This window comes from Pteropus medius, unplaced genomic scaffold (genome assembly GCF_902729225.1).
Source record: "Pteropus medius unplaced genomic scaffold, Ma_sr-lr_union100, whole genome shotgun sequence".
Classification (NCBI taxonomy): domain Eukaryota; kingdom Metazoa; phylum Chordata; class Mammalia; order Chiroptera; family Pteropodidae; genus Pteropus; species Pteropus medius.
Window position 1 is genome coordinate 10,226,335 of NW_024344370.1, and position 17,093 is coordinate 10,243,427.

General features: G+C 35.4%; 2 protein-coding genes across 3 annotated transcripts in view; one reads left to right on the top strand and one right to left on the bottom strand.

The window, feature by feature from the left end:
• Positions 1 to 12,273, bottom strand: part of SREK1IP1 (SREK1 interacting protein 1) — a 35,110-nt gene extending 22,837 nt beyond the window's left edge. The window contains exons 1-2 of one of the 2 annotated variants that reach the window (XM_039870019.1): positions 12,078 to 12,273; positions 2,126 to 2,173 (exon numbers count right to left, since the gene is read on the bottom strand). In XM_039870019.1, the coding sequence (XP_039725953.1) occupies positions 2,126 to 2,173; positions 12,078 to 12,090 (61 nt within the window). In that variant the 5' untranslated portion in view covers positions 12,091 to 12,273. Of the gene's footprint in view, positions 1 to 2,125; positions 2,174 to 6,129; positions 6,467 to 12,077 lie in introns of those variants that run through there. The other variant, XM_039870020.1, reaches the window with a different exon arrangement.
• Positions 12,274 to 12,494: 221 nt separating this feature from the next.
• Positions 12,495 to 17,093, top strand: part of CWC27 (CWC27 spliceosome associated cyclophilin) — a 172,444-nt gene continuing 167,845 nt past the window's right edge. The window contains exon 1 of the mRNA XM_039870017.1: positions 12,495 to 12,761. Coding sequence (XP_039725951.1) covers positions 12,720 to 12,761 — 42 coding nt within the window. The 5' untranslated portion in view covers positions 12,495 to 12,719. The remainder of the gene's footprint in view (positions 12,762 to 17,093) is intronic.

Consider the following 17,093-nt stretch of genomic DNA (forward strand, 5'->3'; position numbering starts at 1 on the left):
TGATTTGAACACAGTCAAAAGACTATGTGTAACACCAATTAGCAGACCCAAAGGCAAAGAAAAGGTGATGACTGTATATCAATAGATTAACATTTTAAGCTAAATAAAATGTTAAAGGTATTTAGGTATATTATTTCCAGCTGTTGTGATCAAACACTCAACTATAGTCTATTATACTGAATTACTGAATTTCTTTTAAGTATATTTTCTGAGAACTATCATAATTATTTGAGATATTTATTCTATGGACAAAGGCTTAGTGTTCTGGTAGCTTTTAATATTCAAAAGTTGCCAACTTCAAAAAAAATCAAACAAAAACTCACTTTAGAAATAACCATTCTAATTTTGCTGAGGAAACTCGACCATGAAAAAGTGAGATCTATGTTATTTAGTAACACATTCATTCTTAACTTGAAACTTTCTTTTAAGAAAACAATATAACCACTATTAAAACATACTGAGAAATATGTTTCGGTCAAGTATTAACATTCTTTAAACTGATACAATCTAAACCACTATTTTCACAATAGAGAGACAATACTTTCTTAACTGACTGGTGAATGTCCACATTTTTAGGCATTAAAAACATTTCAAAGGGTTTTGTTGATCTTTCTCTTACCGCCACAAATAACTGATATTTTAAAAATGTAGTTTCTATCAGAAAGACATGTAAATTGAGAAGACCTTCATCTTTGAAGCTGTAAAATGCAATTTTAACTCCAAGGAAAATGTTACTAAATTTTTTCCACAGGAGGCAAATTAGAAATTGTTTAATAACTCAATCACTAAAATCAAAGATCTGAATATTAAAGCAGAAAGAACTAAACTTAGAAAGACTATCAAAACTATTTCCTTATGTGGCTTCTCTAAAAAAAATTCTAATTACTATAGATGCTTCTATTATTGTCTAAAATAAAAGCAATGAGGTGACTGGCTCAACAGATAGTCTTGTCCCAAAAATTATTTTAATTGCTTTCCTACAAGTCTTAAGTTAAAAGAAGTTCAAACAGATAAACTAATATTAGTTAAACTGGGAAATCCATTCTGAATTTTGAAGTAAATACAGCATTAATATATATAGATTCTTAAGTCTTGAATAAAGAAATAAAACATAGAAATTAGCAAGGTTTGAAAGTAAACATAGCAGAAATAAATATAAACAAATTTAAACAACTAAAAAGAATTCACTGCTTGCAGGCAAATGTATCCTTCAGGAGTTATTTATATGAAAAATATGGGTAATTATGTGCACACTTTGCAAACTGATTGAGTTTCCTTTGAGCCAGGTGCTGGCCTTTGCTTGGAAGCTTGTGCCTTGCTTCTCCCAGCATGCTTTTATTTGGAGCCCTTCTAATGAAGATCTATGGCCAGAGAGCTTTTTTTTTTTTTAATCACACATTCTGGCATAGAAATCTTTTTTCTTTTAATCATCTTCATTTTGTTAAAAAATAACTCTTCTAAGAATTGGAGTATTAACAAGAATCCAGGCTCACCTGCTTGGTCTCCAAAACAACTTAGGAAATGTGAATACGACTGTTACAGCTGTTATCAAAACCTTGGGAATTTTACATTTAACGAAAGAAATACTCGTTTATAGTACATAATTACAAATTCAGAGCATATAATTGCAATGTTGAAGTTTACTTTTCCATTCTATTAATCATAATGGAGATTAATGACTGTTTAAATCAAGTTTTTGTCAGTGAGCAGAAATTCAGGGACTAAATTCCTTACCTTTGTAAAGAGTAAATACAATAAATGGGAAAACCCTCCATAAAGAGTTTTCATTGCTTTTCCTACTTCGCCTAGTAACTAGAAGGATAAAAAGTAAAAGAATAAGTAAAAGAATAAGGGAATACTTTCTCCAGACTCCTAAATCTATTACTGTACTTGTACTTTATATCTTTGCTAATCACCAACTATATAGCCACCTGTTACTGAGTTTATAGCAGGAAAAAAAAGTGAATATTTAGTGCTGACAGAGGAATTTCTGAATCATCTGCAAACCTGAGCTAAATAACAGGGCTAAGGGACTATGCCCAGGGCCCTGAAATCAGGATGTGGAATCACATTGTTCAGTGAGGCAATGATTCACTGTACGAATGTTATTTTTTAATGTACTTACGGTAGCCACATTTTTTACAGCCTGCTCGGACACTATCCTTGTTGCAACCTAAAATACAATTGGATAACATTTTAGAAGACATATAAATAAGTAAAATCATAAAAATTTTATCACATAATAATAAAAAAAAATCCTGATCCCACTTAGTAACACTACTCAATTATTATGATTATTAGAAATTATTGGAAAAGCCAATTTACTCCAATTATTTACTTTGACAAATACTTTAAGAACATATTTTTCTCTAAGTCAAGAAATATGATATTATAATCAATAGCTTAAACATTCCAGGAATTGTATAATACTGAGGAAGAAATTCCAGGGTACTTTAGCTTATCTTTCATATGTAAAATAATTAATTTACTAGATATATATGTGAACATTCAGGTTAATGTTTTTCTGCTTTCCCTTAGAAGAAAAAAAAATGACTCTCTTAAAGGAATTGGTAAAATTCCAGAAAAATAATTGCCAGGTATTGTAAAAAAAAAAAAAACTCAACACTCAAATTTTGATAAAATGAAAGTCGCATATCCAGTGTGATCAATACTTAGAAATATTTACATCTCTGCATAATTGCTGGTATATGCAGGTAATATTGAAGATATAAATAACAGATGAAATAAATTAAACCCAATTTTATTGTGATAAAATATACATAACATAAAATTCACCATCTTAACCATTTTTAAGTGTACAACTCAGTGGCACTAAGTACATCCACATGGTGTACAACCATCACTGCTATTTCCAAAGCTGCTTCATCATCTCAGACAGTAACTGTAGTCATTAAACAATAACTGCCTATTCCCCCTTCCCTCTGGCACCTGATAATCTCTATTCTATTTTCTGTCTCTACAGAAAATTTACCTATTCTAGGAATCTCATATAAATGCAATCATGCAATATTTGTCCTTTTGTGTCTGGCTTATTTTACTTAGCATGTTTTCAACATTCATTCATACCATAGCACATATCAGAATATCATTCCTTATGGTTGAATAATATTCCATTATGTGTATATGTAGTTGAAACCGATTTTAACCTCCAGTTAGGGTTGCCATCGACCAATTAGTGGTCAGCATAGTATTACTTTATTTCGTTAATGAAGAGCATTTAACTTCTAAATTTTTCAAATGGAGATATTATCCCAATTTAATAATTTTATTATTAATTTATTATTAAATATAGTACAAATATAAAACAGTGCTGATTTTAGAAAGATCATTTTCAAACCATTTCTTTAATGTTATGAAGCCAAAACATTGCTCATTTCCAATTCCAATTTTGCTTTAAAATATACTTTATTGAGTTGTTCTAATACAGTCAGTCTTGCTATAATGCTTGTTTAAAAATCATAAATTTGTTTCAATGCAACTGATATAAGAAAATGATTTGACCACAACGTGACTTTTGTCCATGAAAAACACTAGGTGAATGCAGAAAACTTCAAGTTGCTCTGATCCTCACAGGGGTATACAATACACACATGCACAGAGATACATCTCAAAACATTTCTAACAGCTTGAGTTCACCGTGTGAGCAGTGCCCATTCACATCTGATGTGACAACTTTACCTCTGATTTCAATCATCGCCTTCCTACCATCACTTCAGAACAACTCACAGGCGCAATTCTTCTGAACTACACTTACACAGCAAACTTCGGGTCTTTTAAAAGATAAAGTGCCCTGTTTATTGTAGTATTTATGTAACTTTTAACCACTTAACATTTGTGAAATTATACTACTGTTTTTATCAGATTCTTATTATTTTTTATGTATCACTGATGAAGTTTTTGAGTGTTGTGTTCAATCTCATTTTTTCTCATAAATGTGGTTTCTATTGCAAAAAGTAGAAACACGTAGGCTGCACTGTAGTAGAACTATGGGAATAAAATTGGATTAATAATAAAATTTGAGGCTTTTTCAATATAAATAATTGCATGTTGAAAAAAAGCTCAGAGAATCCAGGTCAATGTTAAGTCTGTTTCCATAGAAACTGTAGATGCTGAAAAACACTAAATAAAACTCTGCTAAATGCACCATTAACATTCCTACAACAAACTAAAAATGTAATGGACAGATCCAAAATGATCTAATGTCAGCATGTATTAAAATGAACTCATTTGTGACTAAAGACGCTGATAAAACTCATCATTCAACTATCTCATATTTTTAGAGTGAACAAAATATGCAACTTTTTCAGAGCAGGTCATCTTTAACAAAGTTATAACTTTCACAAAAAAGGAGAAATATAACAGTAACTCTAAATAAAGTAACTCTTTATTAGCTATTTTCTCACTAGCCTTTGGTTAAATTAAGATTTCATGTTCTATTGTCTATAATTTTCATGACTGCCTGGCCAACTAAATGCTTCTGCCTGGGACTTTGAATCTGATGCAACTGACACAATAAATCGGAGACAAGTGGCACAATGAAGTGGGGACAGTGAATTCATTCTGCTGTCAAGATCCAGTTTCTAGTGGCAGTGGTGGCACTGGTGGCAGCAGTCCTAACCAGGTCTGGGCCTGTGCAGTATCTTAACTATGGGTTCCCCTCCTTTGGTTTTATCTATTTTCTGAGCCTTATTCTCCAGGCTTTGCTTAAATTCTGTAAGCTCCCCTGATATCTTTCCTTTTCTGCTTAAATTAACTAGTCAGTTTTTGTCACTTGGAATAAGAATTCTGCCAATTCAATTGTACATACTCAAAATTCATGTCAAACTGAACAATAAGGCTACATTGTGAGGCCCTTACTCCAATGAAAAGTTATCCATTTCCCCATCTTATGCTCCCATACTGTTCTTTGTTCCACTTTTCTTTAAAGTTGGCTAGATCTGTTCAGAATAATAGAGCCAAGCTCCCTCAAAATGTTCCTTTATTATTATGACCTATAATCTAAAAGCCATTGAACAAAATGTATAAATTTGACTACATAAAAAAATCTGAATGACAAAGACCACCAAAAGCAAACTCAAAAGACATATGAAAACTTCGAAAAAGTATTTGCAACTCACAGCACTAACAAAAGAGAATTATCCCTACCATATAAAACCCAGCATATCACTAAGATAAATAATGAATAGGAAAAAAAAATGAGCAAAAAAGGAAACAGAAAAGGAAACAGAAACACCTTTGAAACATGGAAAGAGCCTCAGTCTTATTCATAAGTGCAATGTACATTAAAAATCTATACTGGGATTCCACATTCACTTATCAAAATAGTAAAGATTGAAAAGGTTAAAGAGGGTGTGGGCAGGACATACTCAGTACATTGCTGGTAGGAGAGTAAGCTAGTGCCATCTCTATAAAAAGCAAGCTGACAAAATCTATCAGAACTATGAAGGTACATACTCCCCTAACCCAGCACTTCCATATCTGAGAATTCATCCTCTCAATTTACTTGCACAAATGCATACGTACAAAGTTATTTACTGCAGCATTGTTTGTAATAGTAAAAGAGTAGAAATAATTTATACAAATTATAGTATTAAACAACGAAGATGACTTTAAAGATAGAAGATGATTTCTAAGATATAAAGAAAAAAAGCAAGGTGTAGAAGTGCTTATAATATGTTGTATAAAAGATATATATACATATAATGGAGATTCTAAATGGATTTTATTTAAAGATAGAGATATACAAAAAAATATCTCTATAAGAATATACATTGGTTATCTGAAGAAAAGGAGAGCTGAGTTCAGGGAAAGAAAGGGTGAGAGACATGTCACTCACTACGCACCTTTTTATATGCTTAAAATTTGAAACATATGAATAAATTGCCTTCTCAAAAACTAAACCAAAAAATCTCAATCACACCAAACTTCAATACTGCGAAGAGTTGCTGTCATGTAAGTATTCTTTGACAAAAGGCAATGATTACACTTGTCAAGTCCTTCAGAGAAGTTACATTACAGATTTTCAATAAAATTGTATTAACTGGTAGATTTAAGAACAAATTTTAGAGGTTTTATTTCTTGTATTTGTTAAATATGTAGAGAACTTACTCTGCATCCAGAATTCTGTTAAACAACTTGAGCAGTAGGGACGGAAACAGGTTAAGCGGCTGGTTCTTTACCTCCCAGTAACTTAAAGGAGTAGAGAATGTCGGTTTCTCTAGATTTGGAACCATGCCACAGTCAATTTCGCATATAACTCAGTGCTTGGCATAATGTAAAGTTGTTAGGAGGTTCTCAACAAATATTTGTTGCTTTGAGGTTTAAACTTAAAATATACTTCAACAGTAGGGAATCAGTAACTTCTGTAGCTCCCTGTAGCCAGCTATGAAACTGGATCTGTAGCCAGCTATAAAACTAGAAAGTGTCTGCAGTATCATTGGTCCATCTGAGGCATGATAGGCACTACAAGAAAAAGAATAAAGAAGGATAATGAAATTAAAACAATAGTGGCGGGGTGTGGGTGGGACAGGGGAGGGGAGAAATGACAGAGGCATTTCTGGGGAACTTTCTGGGGTGATCGAAATATTCAAAATCTTGATCTGGGTGATAGGTAGATATATACATAATTCTTTAAGCTGTACATTTGTGATTTATGCATTATAACGTATGTAAATTATACCTTAATAAAGTAGTTAGCATAAAAGGGGGGAAAAAGTAACAGTTGGGCAAAGAAGGAAGAGAAAAGAGAAAGGTTAGAGAAGAACAAAAAGTGGGGACAAAGATTCAAGGAATGACGGAATGAGAAAAATGTGAGAGAAAGGAATGGAGTATCCCCGACAGTTGCCTCAGGTTGTCCAGTAACCCTCAAAGGTATGGCAAGCCATCCTATTGACCTAAATTTATTTTCTTGAAATTTCATATCACTTAATGTTTCCAAAATCAACAATTTAGTCATTATAAAGTTTATTATATTAGTTTCAGTGACAATTGAAACTAATATTTTTCTCTGTCTACTTTAGACTTTGGGGAAGGCTGTCAAAGTTATAATCATTTAACTTTAAAAGTAAACAGCTTAAGTAACTAAGTTTTCTTTGTATTGAGTAATTCGCAATTGCAATCACCTCTATCCATTCTTCTCATTTTTAATTTGATTAGATTCAATTAGAGTCCTTTTCTGTTTGTAACACTTTTGGTTTTTCACTTTGTTATTCCATTATAGTTTTAGTTATCATAATTTGGGGACCCTTAAATATAACTTCAATTTATTCTGCTTTTAACATTTAAACTGTGGCCAGATTTTATACCATACAGATGTTAATATCTATATAACATGTATGCATTCTGATTAAGTTGAATGCACAGTAAAACTCCAAGTATGTAACCTTTCCTACTGCTTTATTTTAAGAATTTATAGATATAATCCTTTTTGGGATCCCCAAAGGACAAGTAGAAAGAAGAGCAGAAATGAAATTAAAAATTCTTAGTGAATTAAAAAAAAACAGGTTAAATGAGTTCCTTGATGTAAACATTTTGAAAGAGAAGGTCTCCTCACCTTGAGTTAAAAATGCCTTCATAATCATTTAATTCTAAAAAGGCGAGATAAAAGTAAATCAAAGAGTTGCTTATTTTAAATTACTGATGTGGAAGAGCTACCATTTAAGTAAATGTATAAAATGCTTTCTTCCACTTGCCTCAGAAAAATACATATAGCCTGTGAAAAAAAAGCTATAAGTATTACCAGTTTATGATAAGAAGAGACATGGAGACATTTAATTTACTATCTAATGGAACATAATCAAGATTGCTGCCTAGTTTATCTGTTTACTTGAGTAACAGGTTCTATTCAGCAGCAATTCAAGTAATCAAACCTCTAAATATTTACCTATTATGGGCATAACTCTGAAATGATGTTAGAGAAGCCATGAAGTGAATAAAGTTCCAACATTAAAGGAAACTAAAACACACTAGGTTATCTAGGATAATGTACCTAAGCAGTAATACACGCTAGAATGTGCCAATATACAAGACATGTAGCTCTATTAATAAACAGAAAGAACTGGCTGGCAAGACTTTCAGCTGAGAGATCAGGAAAGCTTGTCATAGGTAGATCTAAACAGTAGAGAGGGGACGGTGATAACAAAGTGTGTAGGTAGAAAGGCACGTGAGAGGTTCTGGGAATGGTTGGTCGAGTCAGAAGATTGTAGAACGCATGAGAGTGATGAGATGAGAGGGTAGCAAGAGTGATCTGACCATACTTTGGAGTGTGCACTTCATTTTTGCAGAGATGGAGAGCTTTGGCATTACAACAGTTTAGAAGTGAAAGAAGGCTTAATCATCAACTCTGTCTTTGTAGAGACAAGGAAACAGCCTCAGAAAGGTCAAGTCGCTTGAACAGAAATACAAAATTCATAGATCCTGCCTCCCAGGAATGACAGGATTAGATATATGTTTAGGAAAATCATTTTAGCAGCAGCAATGTACAGCAGACTAGAGAGAAAAGAAATTATGTATTGTATGGTTTAAAAGTGAGAAGAAAATGGATGTAGTGTAATTTAGAATTCCTCTATTACTAAGATGCTACAGTACTGTGTTTTAAGAAGCTGATTCACTTTTATATGCCAGGTATAAGGTTAATTTGGCAACACACACACACACACACACACACACACACACCCCACCCCACTCCCCTACCTTGGCTAATACAGACTTCTCTGAAGGAGAGAAAAAAAAAAATAGAGTTTTTGTGCCAACCACATAAGTAGCATACACTGCTACTTGTGCCAGGTCAACTCTTTATGGGGAATGGAGAATCATTAAAATAAATGTCAGAACTAATTTCAACAACTTTGAATGGGAAAAGCTGTTCTTAAAAGAAAGTAAACTTCACTGAAACCTGTGTTTAAATGTAATTTCTTTAATAACAACTAAGTCTATTATTTCCCTTACTAAGAGAGTAGATATTTCATTGTTATCTAGATAATGGTGTAAGCTTATATACAATGCTGTGGAAAAATAGCTGAAGTAGGTGACCGTTAAATAACGAGGCTGATTTTCATTTGCGGAAAGCAGCCTCATTACTTTAGTCATACCTTGTAATAATCACTATCACAACTCAAATGCCATGCTGAATCCATATGAGCATCATGCCTAAAAATAAAAGAGCATAACATAATACTTGTCTTTCTTGACGATTATCTCAAAATGTTTCTGATGGAGCCCTATTTTCCTTTAATACACTATATAGATCTATCATCCGAGAAATTATCTTAACATTTTCTGTATCTATATTTTCTAATGGCACTTGCATTATACTTTTACAGTGCTGTCATGCCTATTATCTCAATTTTTTTGCTGGGTTTAAATAGTTTATCTATGTCTTACCATCTACCTTAATGGCACAATTTAAGATTATTACACGTTGAATCATTATTTTGAATTGAAAGAAGGTTAACGTATCTATAATACTGGTCTAAGTTTAAGGGAATTTCAATAAGGACAAATCACTTCTGTCCTCTTTCTTAAGTAGCACATTTTCATTACTAGACAAATTTTATGAAGGTACAGACTGTGACATTGTGTTCCCCAGAGTGCCTATACCATACAGGTACTCAAAATGCTTGCTTAAATAATGAAACTAACAGTGAAAGTGGATCAACTTTAGATGTAGCTGTTTGATGCAAAGATCACCAAGGCTGACTTGACCTATCAGGATATCTAGGCAATCTACTGTGCCGACTGGCTGTTCTCTGATGGCTCCATACATGTTGATATTCTCCAGGCTTCGGTCACAGACTGTCCCTTCATGTTCTACACACACCTCCTGAGCAAAGGCATCCATTCACATGGCCTTAACTCCTATTACATGTGTGGATGGCATTAAATTGTTGTCTTTGACTCTGGCTTCTTTCCTAAGCTATGAATTTTCTCTACTGTCTATTAGATATTGCCATTCCTATGTCCGACTATGCCTCCATAGAAGCCTCAAACTGAAATCATCATCATCTCCCTAAAACCTGCTCCTTCTCAGGTTTAATTAATAGCTTGTACTAATAAAGAGTCCTCACCCAATTGCCTAATGGTGAAACCAATATATACCTCATTTATTCTCTTACTCACTTACGCTGAATCCATCACTGATTCCTAGTAATTCTATAGCCAAGAATGTATCTCCAATCCATTTCCTTCTCTCCTTTCCTACTCAGACCATCCCTGAGTCATCATCATAACATACCAGACTAACTGGGTGCCTTTGCCTCCAAACTAGCTCCCCTCTAATCTACTGAGCAGCCAGAATGACCTTTCCAAAGTGTGATCCTATTTAAAAATCCTTAAATGGTCCTTAGGAAAATGTCCAAACCCTTTGTCAGGCTTACGAGGTCCTTTAAGAGCTGGAAACCATCTTGTAAATTATACGACAACATGGCAAAATAGATAAGCACACAGGGTCTAGAGGAGCCAGATAGACTTACTAGCTGTTTCATAACAGTAAATTACTTAAAAGTTACTTAATTTCTCTGTCCTTCAGCATCATTTGTAAAATGGAAATATTAATAACTATCTCAGTGTGGGTGTGAATGTTAAATGAGATGAAATAGAATGTGTGACACAGTGTCTGACACATCTGACACATAGTAAATGCTTAGTAAATATTAGCCACTGCTATTATCTCTCTAGTGAATTTCTAACTTATCTCCCTTTTATATTCTTGGTTCCATTAATAGCAAACATATTTCGTTTCCTCTTCTCACACATTTCTTCTTCCTTTTTACATACCCAGTCCCTCTGGCTGCAACTCTCCCTTCCACCACTCCAACCTTCCTGCAATTCTTCAGGTCTCACTCCAAATGCCACATCCTCTGCAAAGCCTTTCTAGCCCCTCCTGTCTCCTGTTAGGTGCTCTTATTATGTGCTCCTTAAGTTTTTGTATTTTCCCTGCCATACACTTGTCTGGCTTTCTTGTACTTTTTCACTCTTCACTGCTAAATTGTAAGTTCTCTGTGAAGAGCAGCTGTCTGTCTGCTCAGCACTGTATTCCCAATGCCTGGCACAGTGCCTAGAACGCAGTAGGCACTTACAAAAGATTGTTATGTGTATGAATGAATGTATCTTTCCTCACTCACAATCTACCCCATGCTCCTCCCAAAACCGCAGCTGGTAGAAAAGCACAATCTTTCCAGAACAGCTATCTGTAAAATACGGTTCAGAAAAAGCTGCCACATAACGTGGTCAAATAACACTGGCAGGGTAGGTTAAAACAAAGTTGAGGCTTCTGAACCCCTAGCAGTATTTTATATGCTAAAGCGCATTGTGAATATCCAAGTTGTATGTGTATGGGGCGGGAGGTGGGAGTATATTTCTCAAAATATCTCCTTCAGTGTTCTGTAGAACACACTGTGGCAAAGGTGGTTTAAGGGGATGCCCTCCCCTACTAGAACTTCCAAGTAAGTTGGTAGTTGTGAATGGGTAATCTCTGAAGCATTTATTTCACAGGGTTCACCGTTTTTAGCTTCGTATCCACTGTACAAAGAATCCATACGGGCTGTTAGGAACCATAAACATAAGTCAACGGATCTCTTACAGAAACTGGAACCCAGAATGGCAAAGCGACCGGTGCACGGCCACACAATAACTACATACAACAGGAAGAGAGAGACCCATTCCGTCCCTGCGATTTCCACGACAAACAATGCCTCTGGCTAGTTGAGCACGCCAAGTGTTCCCACCTCAAATTTTATTTTCAAGTCATTTCAAAGTAAGGTCAGTTTTTCTCTGCAACCCGCCCTCTAGGCCTACAGTTACTGCCTCTCGCCCCCTACTTTCTCTGTAATCCATCCCGTGCAGTTGGAGCTTGGCCGGGGCGGGGAGATAGTGTCTTTCTTTCCTTCAGAGTTTATTTTGGAGTGTACACCTTTTTTCACGTAAACCAAACGAACCTGTGCATTTTAACGCTTCCGCCTAAACCCCTTTGGGCGCTACTCCGTATCCCAGCGCACCCCAACCTGCCCCAACCGCTCCCTTCCTCGTTCAGACCCACGGGCCCTGCCGTTGGTCTTCACCTGGGACTGCCATGGCGCTGGCAAGAGAGATCGCAGGACCCTAGGTTTTCAAGAGTACTCTCGCTTCCCGCCGGCCGCAAGGACAACGCACAGCGAGGGTGGTCTCTTCTTTCCACCCGCGCCGTGGCACCTGGGTGATAGTCCGGGAAGGCCCTCTTAGCCTCTGGCGAGCGCGGAACCAAGTAGCCGCTGATGCCGTTTCCGGGGGGGGGAGTCATATGGCAGAGCACATATGGTAGGAACCATTACTGCTAGTTTCGGGGGGGGGCGAATGAGACCTGCACGCGCATGTAGTGAAGTAAACATCACCAAGACTCAGGAATCGTTCTTTTTAAAGATGCAATACAAATTAAAGTTATCTATAGAAACTTAATAATTTTTTCTCGTTTCCTGGATGCCGTTGGAATTCCCCTTTTCAGGGTTAGCGGTGCTTGGGTCCGAGAGCAGTATGGCGGCGTCCGTGAGGGGCTAGTTTTGGGGAAAGGTAGTGTTCGATGTCGCCGTCTTGCAGGATTATTAATAGACTAGAGCTTTCCGCGACCACCCGCCTTAAGAAATCGTGTACTGATAGGTGGATAGCTTTAGTGATCGGCTGTCCGTTCTCATCTCCAATTAGGAGCAGAGTCCTGAGCACTGATCAGCATGAGCAACATCTACATCCAGGAGCCTCCCACCAACGGGAAGGTGAGAACCTCATCTAGGATACCTGGGTTCTCCAAAGTGATACTTCACCGATTAGGGAGTTCTGGGGTCTTAGATTTGGAAGAGATTACAAGAAGTCTTGTCCTTACCCCGGTCCCTGGTCAGGAGTGCGTCGAAAAACAAATATTGGCACATCTTAGCATATATTTGAAAAAGTCCTCAAGATTTCTTCACCTACCATCCTTGTGGCCCTGTTTCTTTTGCTTCAGCCTAACCCATGCAGGCGTTTCCTAGAGTCTTAGGTAAAAAAAAAACTAAGTACATTTTAAAATATGACTTTTTAAATTATTATTATTTTAGTTTTGCTTAACTTGGAGATCACTCTTTCTCTCTCTATTCGTTCTACAATCATTTATTGAACGCCTGCCAGGCATCGGGCACTATATTAGATGCTGGGACTACAAAGACGGATAAAAAAGGTCTAGTTGTTGCCCTAGAAGAGCTTATGGTTTAGTTTGCGAGGTAGGCAGGTAAAGAGCAATCTTGTGTCTGGTAGGCGTGCTTATGGAGAGAGGAGCATATTGTTATGGTAGTACTCAGAACAGAGCTACTGAGAAAGTAGGAAAAAGCTTAATGGAGGAGGTATCCTTTAAGTTGGTCTTAAAACAGGAGATGATTGTCAGTCAGACAAAGTGGGGAATGGGAAATGTTCCCACATCGGAATGGTAGAATGATTTCCGCATCGATTTGATAGTAAAGGTATGTCAGTTCTCTTCTAAGGTGTTTATGTGCACTATGAAGCAGAGGAGTCAGTACTGGAATAAATATCACCTGAATTGAACTGAGACCTAGTTTATATCATACACTAAACGTGATGAACCAGCATAATGGACTGAAACTATACAGTTGAAATATGGTAAACTAAATTTACATCAGATATAATTCTGTAGCATGAGTATATCATAAATTGTGCAATCTTTTGTTAACATTATATGATAAAGGCAATTTGAAATAAAAACCAAACATGTTATAATTGATATCCCAGCAAAAATTTTAGAAGGTATTTTTGGCAAAGCAGTTTCTTTCAATTCTTTGTTGTTTGAACTTTTCCTCACTCCCCACCCCTATTCCACATCATTGTGAAAACTCAGATTCCCTACCTCTTTATATTTACAAATGTTTTTTGAGGGTGATAGCACCCCTAGTTGATAAACACTGGGAGAGATTTAATACATTACCTATCCTGTTGGGCAGAGCCTTTACACTTGTTCCTTTCTCTAGGAATACATTTTGGCCTGCTCAAATGTCACCTTAGCAGAGAGGCCTGACCTATCTACTGTTTATAAAATAGAAAAACTCATTTACGTCCTGCATCCCAGCATTCCTTGGCCCTTTAAACCTCTTTAGTTTCTTCTACAGTACTTATTATTTATTACTTATTGTTTCCTCCTTCTCCCCTTATTCCTACCCCCCATAAAATGCAAGCACTATGAAGATAGAGTTAAGCATCCAAAGTGGTGTTGACACATTGTAGGAGAAGTTCTGAATGAATGAACGAATGAATGAGTGAATACTATTTTTCTCTGAACTTCTGAGAAGTATTAAGCATCAGTGAGTTTGAGGTCATTTTGCTGCTGGTCAAGGACAGACTTTGTTGTTTTACTCTGCAGGAAGATTTGGTCTGACATGGTCACAAAGATAAAAACTTAACAGTGGTACATGTGAGAACAGGAGATCTTTCATTCAACAAATATTTATTGAGCACCTACCACATACTAGACTCTATGCTAGGTTTTAGGGATACAGTGGAAAGAAACAGCATTGTCCATGTTATCATGGAGTGAAGTATACATTGACCAAATAATTATGCAAATAAACGTATGCAAACTGATAAATACTGTCTTTTTGAACAGGTTTGGGCTGAGGGAGGACATCAGGTATTGGCCCAGGTCTTACTTAAAAAACAATTTGGGACTTTTTCCAGCATAAGGATGATTGAAGATAGTGAAATGTTCAAGTTGTGTACCATAGAGAGCATGGCAAAAATTTGAGCCTGGAAAGAATTTAAAGCAGATATAATAACAAATTTTACCCAGTGAATGTTTGTTTAGTGCTTATACTGTCTAATGCTCCATTAAGTACTGAAAGGATATATTCAGAATAAATGGGACAAAATTCCTTTCTTCAAAGAGTATAATATCATATTATCACCTTGGGAAGGACTTGACACATTATATCACTGGTTGACCATTGTCCATAAAAGAGCTGTGTTTTGCTGTGTTATGCTATACCTCTGGCTTCTGAAGATGAGGCACAGAAGTGTACTATTTGATAGAAATTTCCTTATCCACAGAGGGTTAAATTTCCACATATTATAATCATTTAATCTAAATTGTATATTAGCATATATTTATTCCTAAGAAACATTTTATTATCAAAGTATTGTCTTATTTGGGAGCTTCAGGAAAAGGAGATACTGACAGCTGACAAAGCAGTGATGCCCAATAGGAATGTATGGCTAAAGGAGGAGGGAGCCATGTGCTTTCTTTTTTCATTCAGTAGTTTATCAGATTAAGTTTATCAGATTCAGAAACCTTGGTAAGCAAGGTGACCCAACCATGTATGCATTTTTTTTAACTAGGTTTAAGTGGGTTGTATCTGAAAAAATTGTATAAGAATGATAATTACAACAATAATAACTACCATTTTTTTGAGCATTTACTATTTGTCAGGGTCTGTTCTAAACAGTATATTTATAATAACTCATTTTGCTATCACAGCAAATGTATGAGATTATTATTCCTGTTTTTAGATAAGGAAATTGAATCACAGAAATGTTAGACGTCGTGCCCCAGATAATGGGGCTATCTTACCCTTCATAAGTCGAAGGGTCAGTATTTGAATTTGAGCATCCTGACTCCAGAGCCTGTAGAAGGAAGATTGATATACATTAGTTTGTTATTTAGAGTAGTGGTTTCTGAACCAGTGGGTACACACTTGAGGATGTATGTAAAACCATCCATGGGGTGCAGGAAGAAAATCTATATTTTTCTGTTTGTACTTATTTTCTCCTTTATTGGTTTAAATGCAATATTTTTTATATAAAAAAGAACAGATTCAGTTACTCATTCAGTCACTTTTTACATATCAATATAATTTTTCTTAATGCTTTGCTAAATGGATTTACATTGCATGGTATGTAGATTAACTGAACCAGCCCTCACAAGTTTTATGTTGAAGATAATATTAAAAATGTAAACATAAGGAAAGCATAAGAAAATGGTAGAGCTGAAGCTTCAGCATGGGAAGTCTGTCAAAAATTAGATATTATTATGAAAATCATTTGAATATGGGTTTCTGTTTATTATATTGTTAATAGTGAACTTTGTCTTAAATGTATATGTACCTTGACATATTTATCAGTGAGGATATAATGCCATTTTGATTTTCAAGACATTTAAAAACTAAGTATATAGAACTGGAAGTTGGGCCTACAATTTGAAAGCAACGTTATGCTCAGTGAAAGAAGCCAGACACAAAAGACCACATATTGTATGATTCCATTTATATGAAATGTTCAGTAGGCAAATCTATAGAGACAGAAAGTAGATTAGTGGTTTGCCAAAGGATAGGAGTGAGAGGAAATGGGGAGTGATTGCTAATGGGTACAAGATTTCTTTTGGGTGATGAAATGTGTAGATAGATAGTGGGGGGTTGCATAACTGTGAATTATACTAAAAATCACTTTGAGAGGGTGAATTGTTTGGTATCTCAATAAAGCTGTTATTAAAAAAGTTTTATAGTACCATTAGTAAAGAAAATGAAACTAAGAATTATTTATTTAAAAGTTTTTGTGTAATCCTTTAAATTTTTTTGTTCTGTGTAACTCTTATAATACCAAAGTAATATAGTACTACATGTATTTTAATATACATATTTTCATTGTGTGTACTCCCAGTCCTTACCTCCCTTCCCACCCCCTTTTCTTCTTTGCTAATAGTGATGCACACTTACAAAAAGTTTGGAGATGACTGCTTTAGAATCGCAAGGAACAGAAGACATGTCTAGGTTCCTTTTAACAATCATGCTTTATTTCAAATGTACAAGGGAATAATGAGGTAGGACAAACATTGTCTTTTTAGGTATACTGTACTTTTAAGATTGGGATGTACATCAGGCCTCATGGAAAATCAAAAGGTGTTACACAGCACTGTTCTAGATATAATCCAAGGTAGAGGGAGTATACTTCTCAGGAGAATGAGAATCCAGTTGAGTTGATTTGTCACCAACCATAAGAGATATGGAATATCTCTTTTGGGCATTGTATCATGCCAAGTCTAATTATAAGGCCTTGCTCATGTCCCACCAATACAT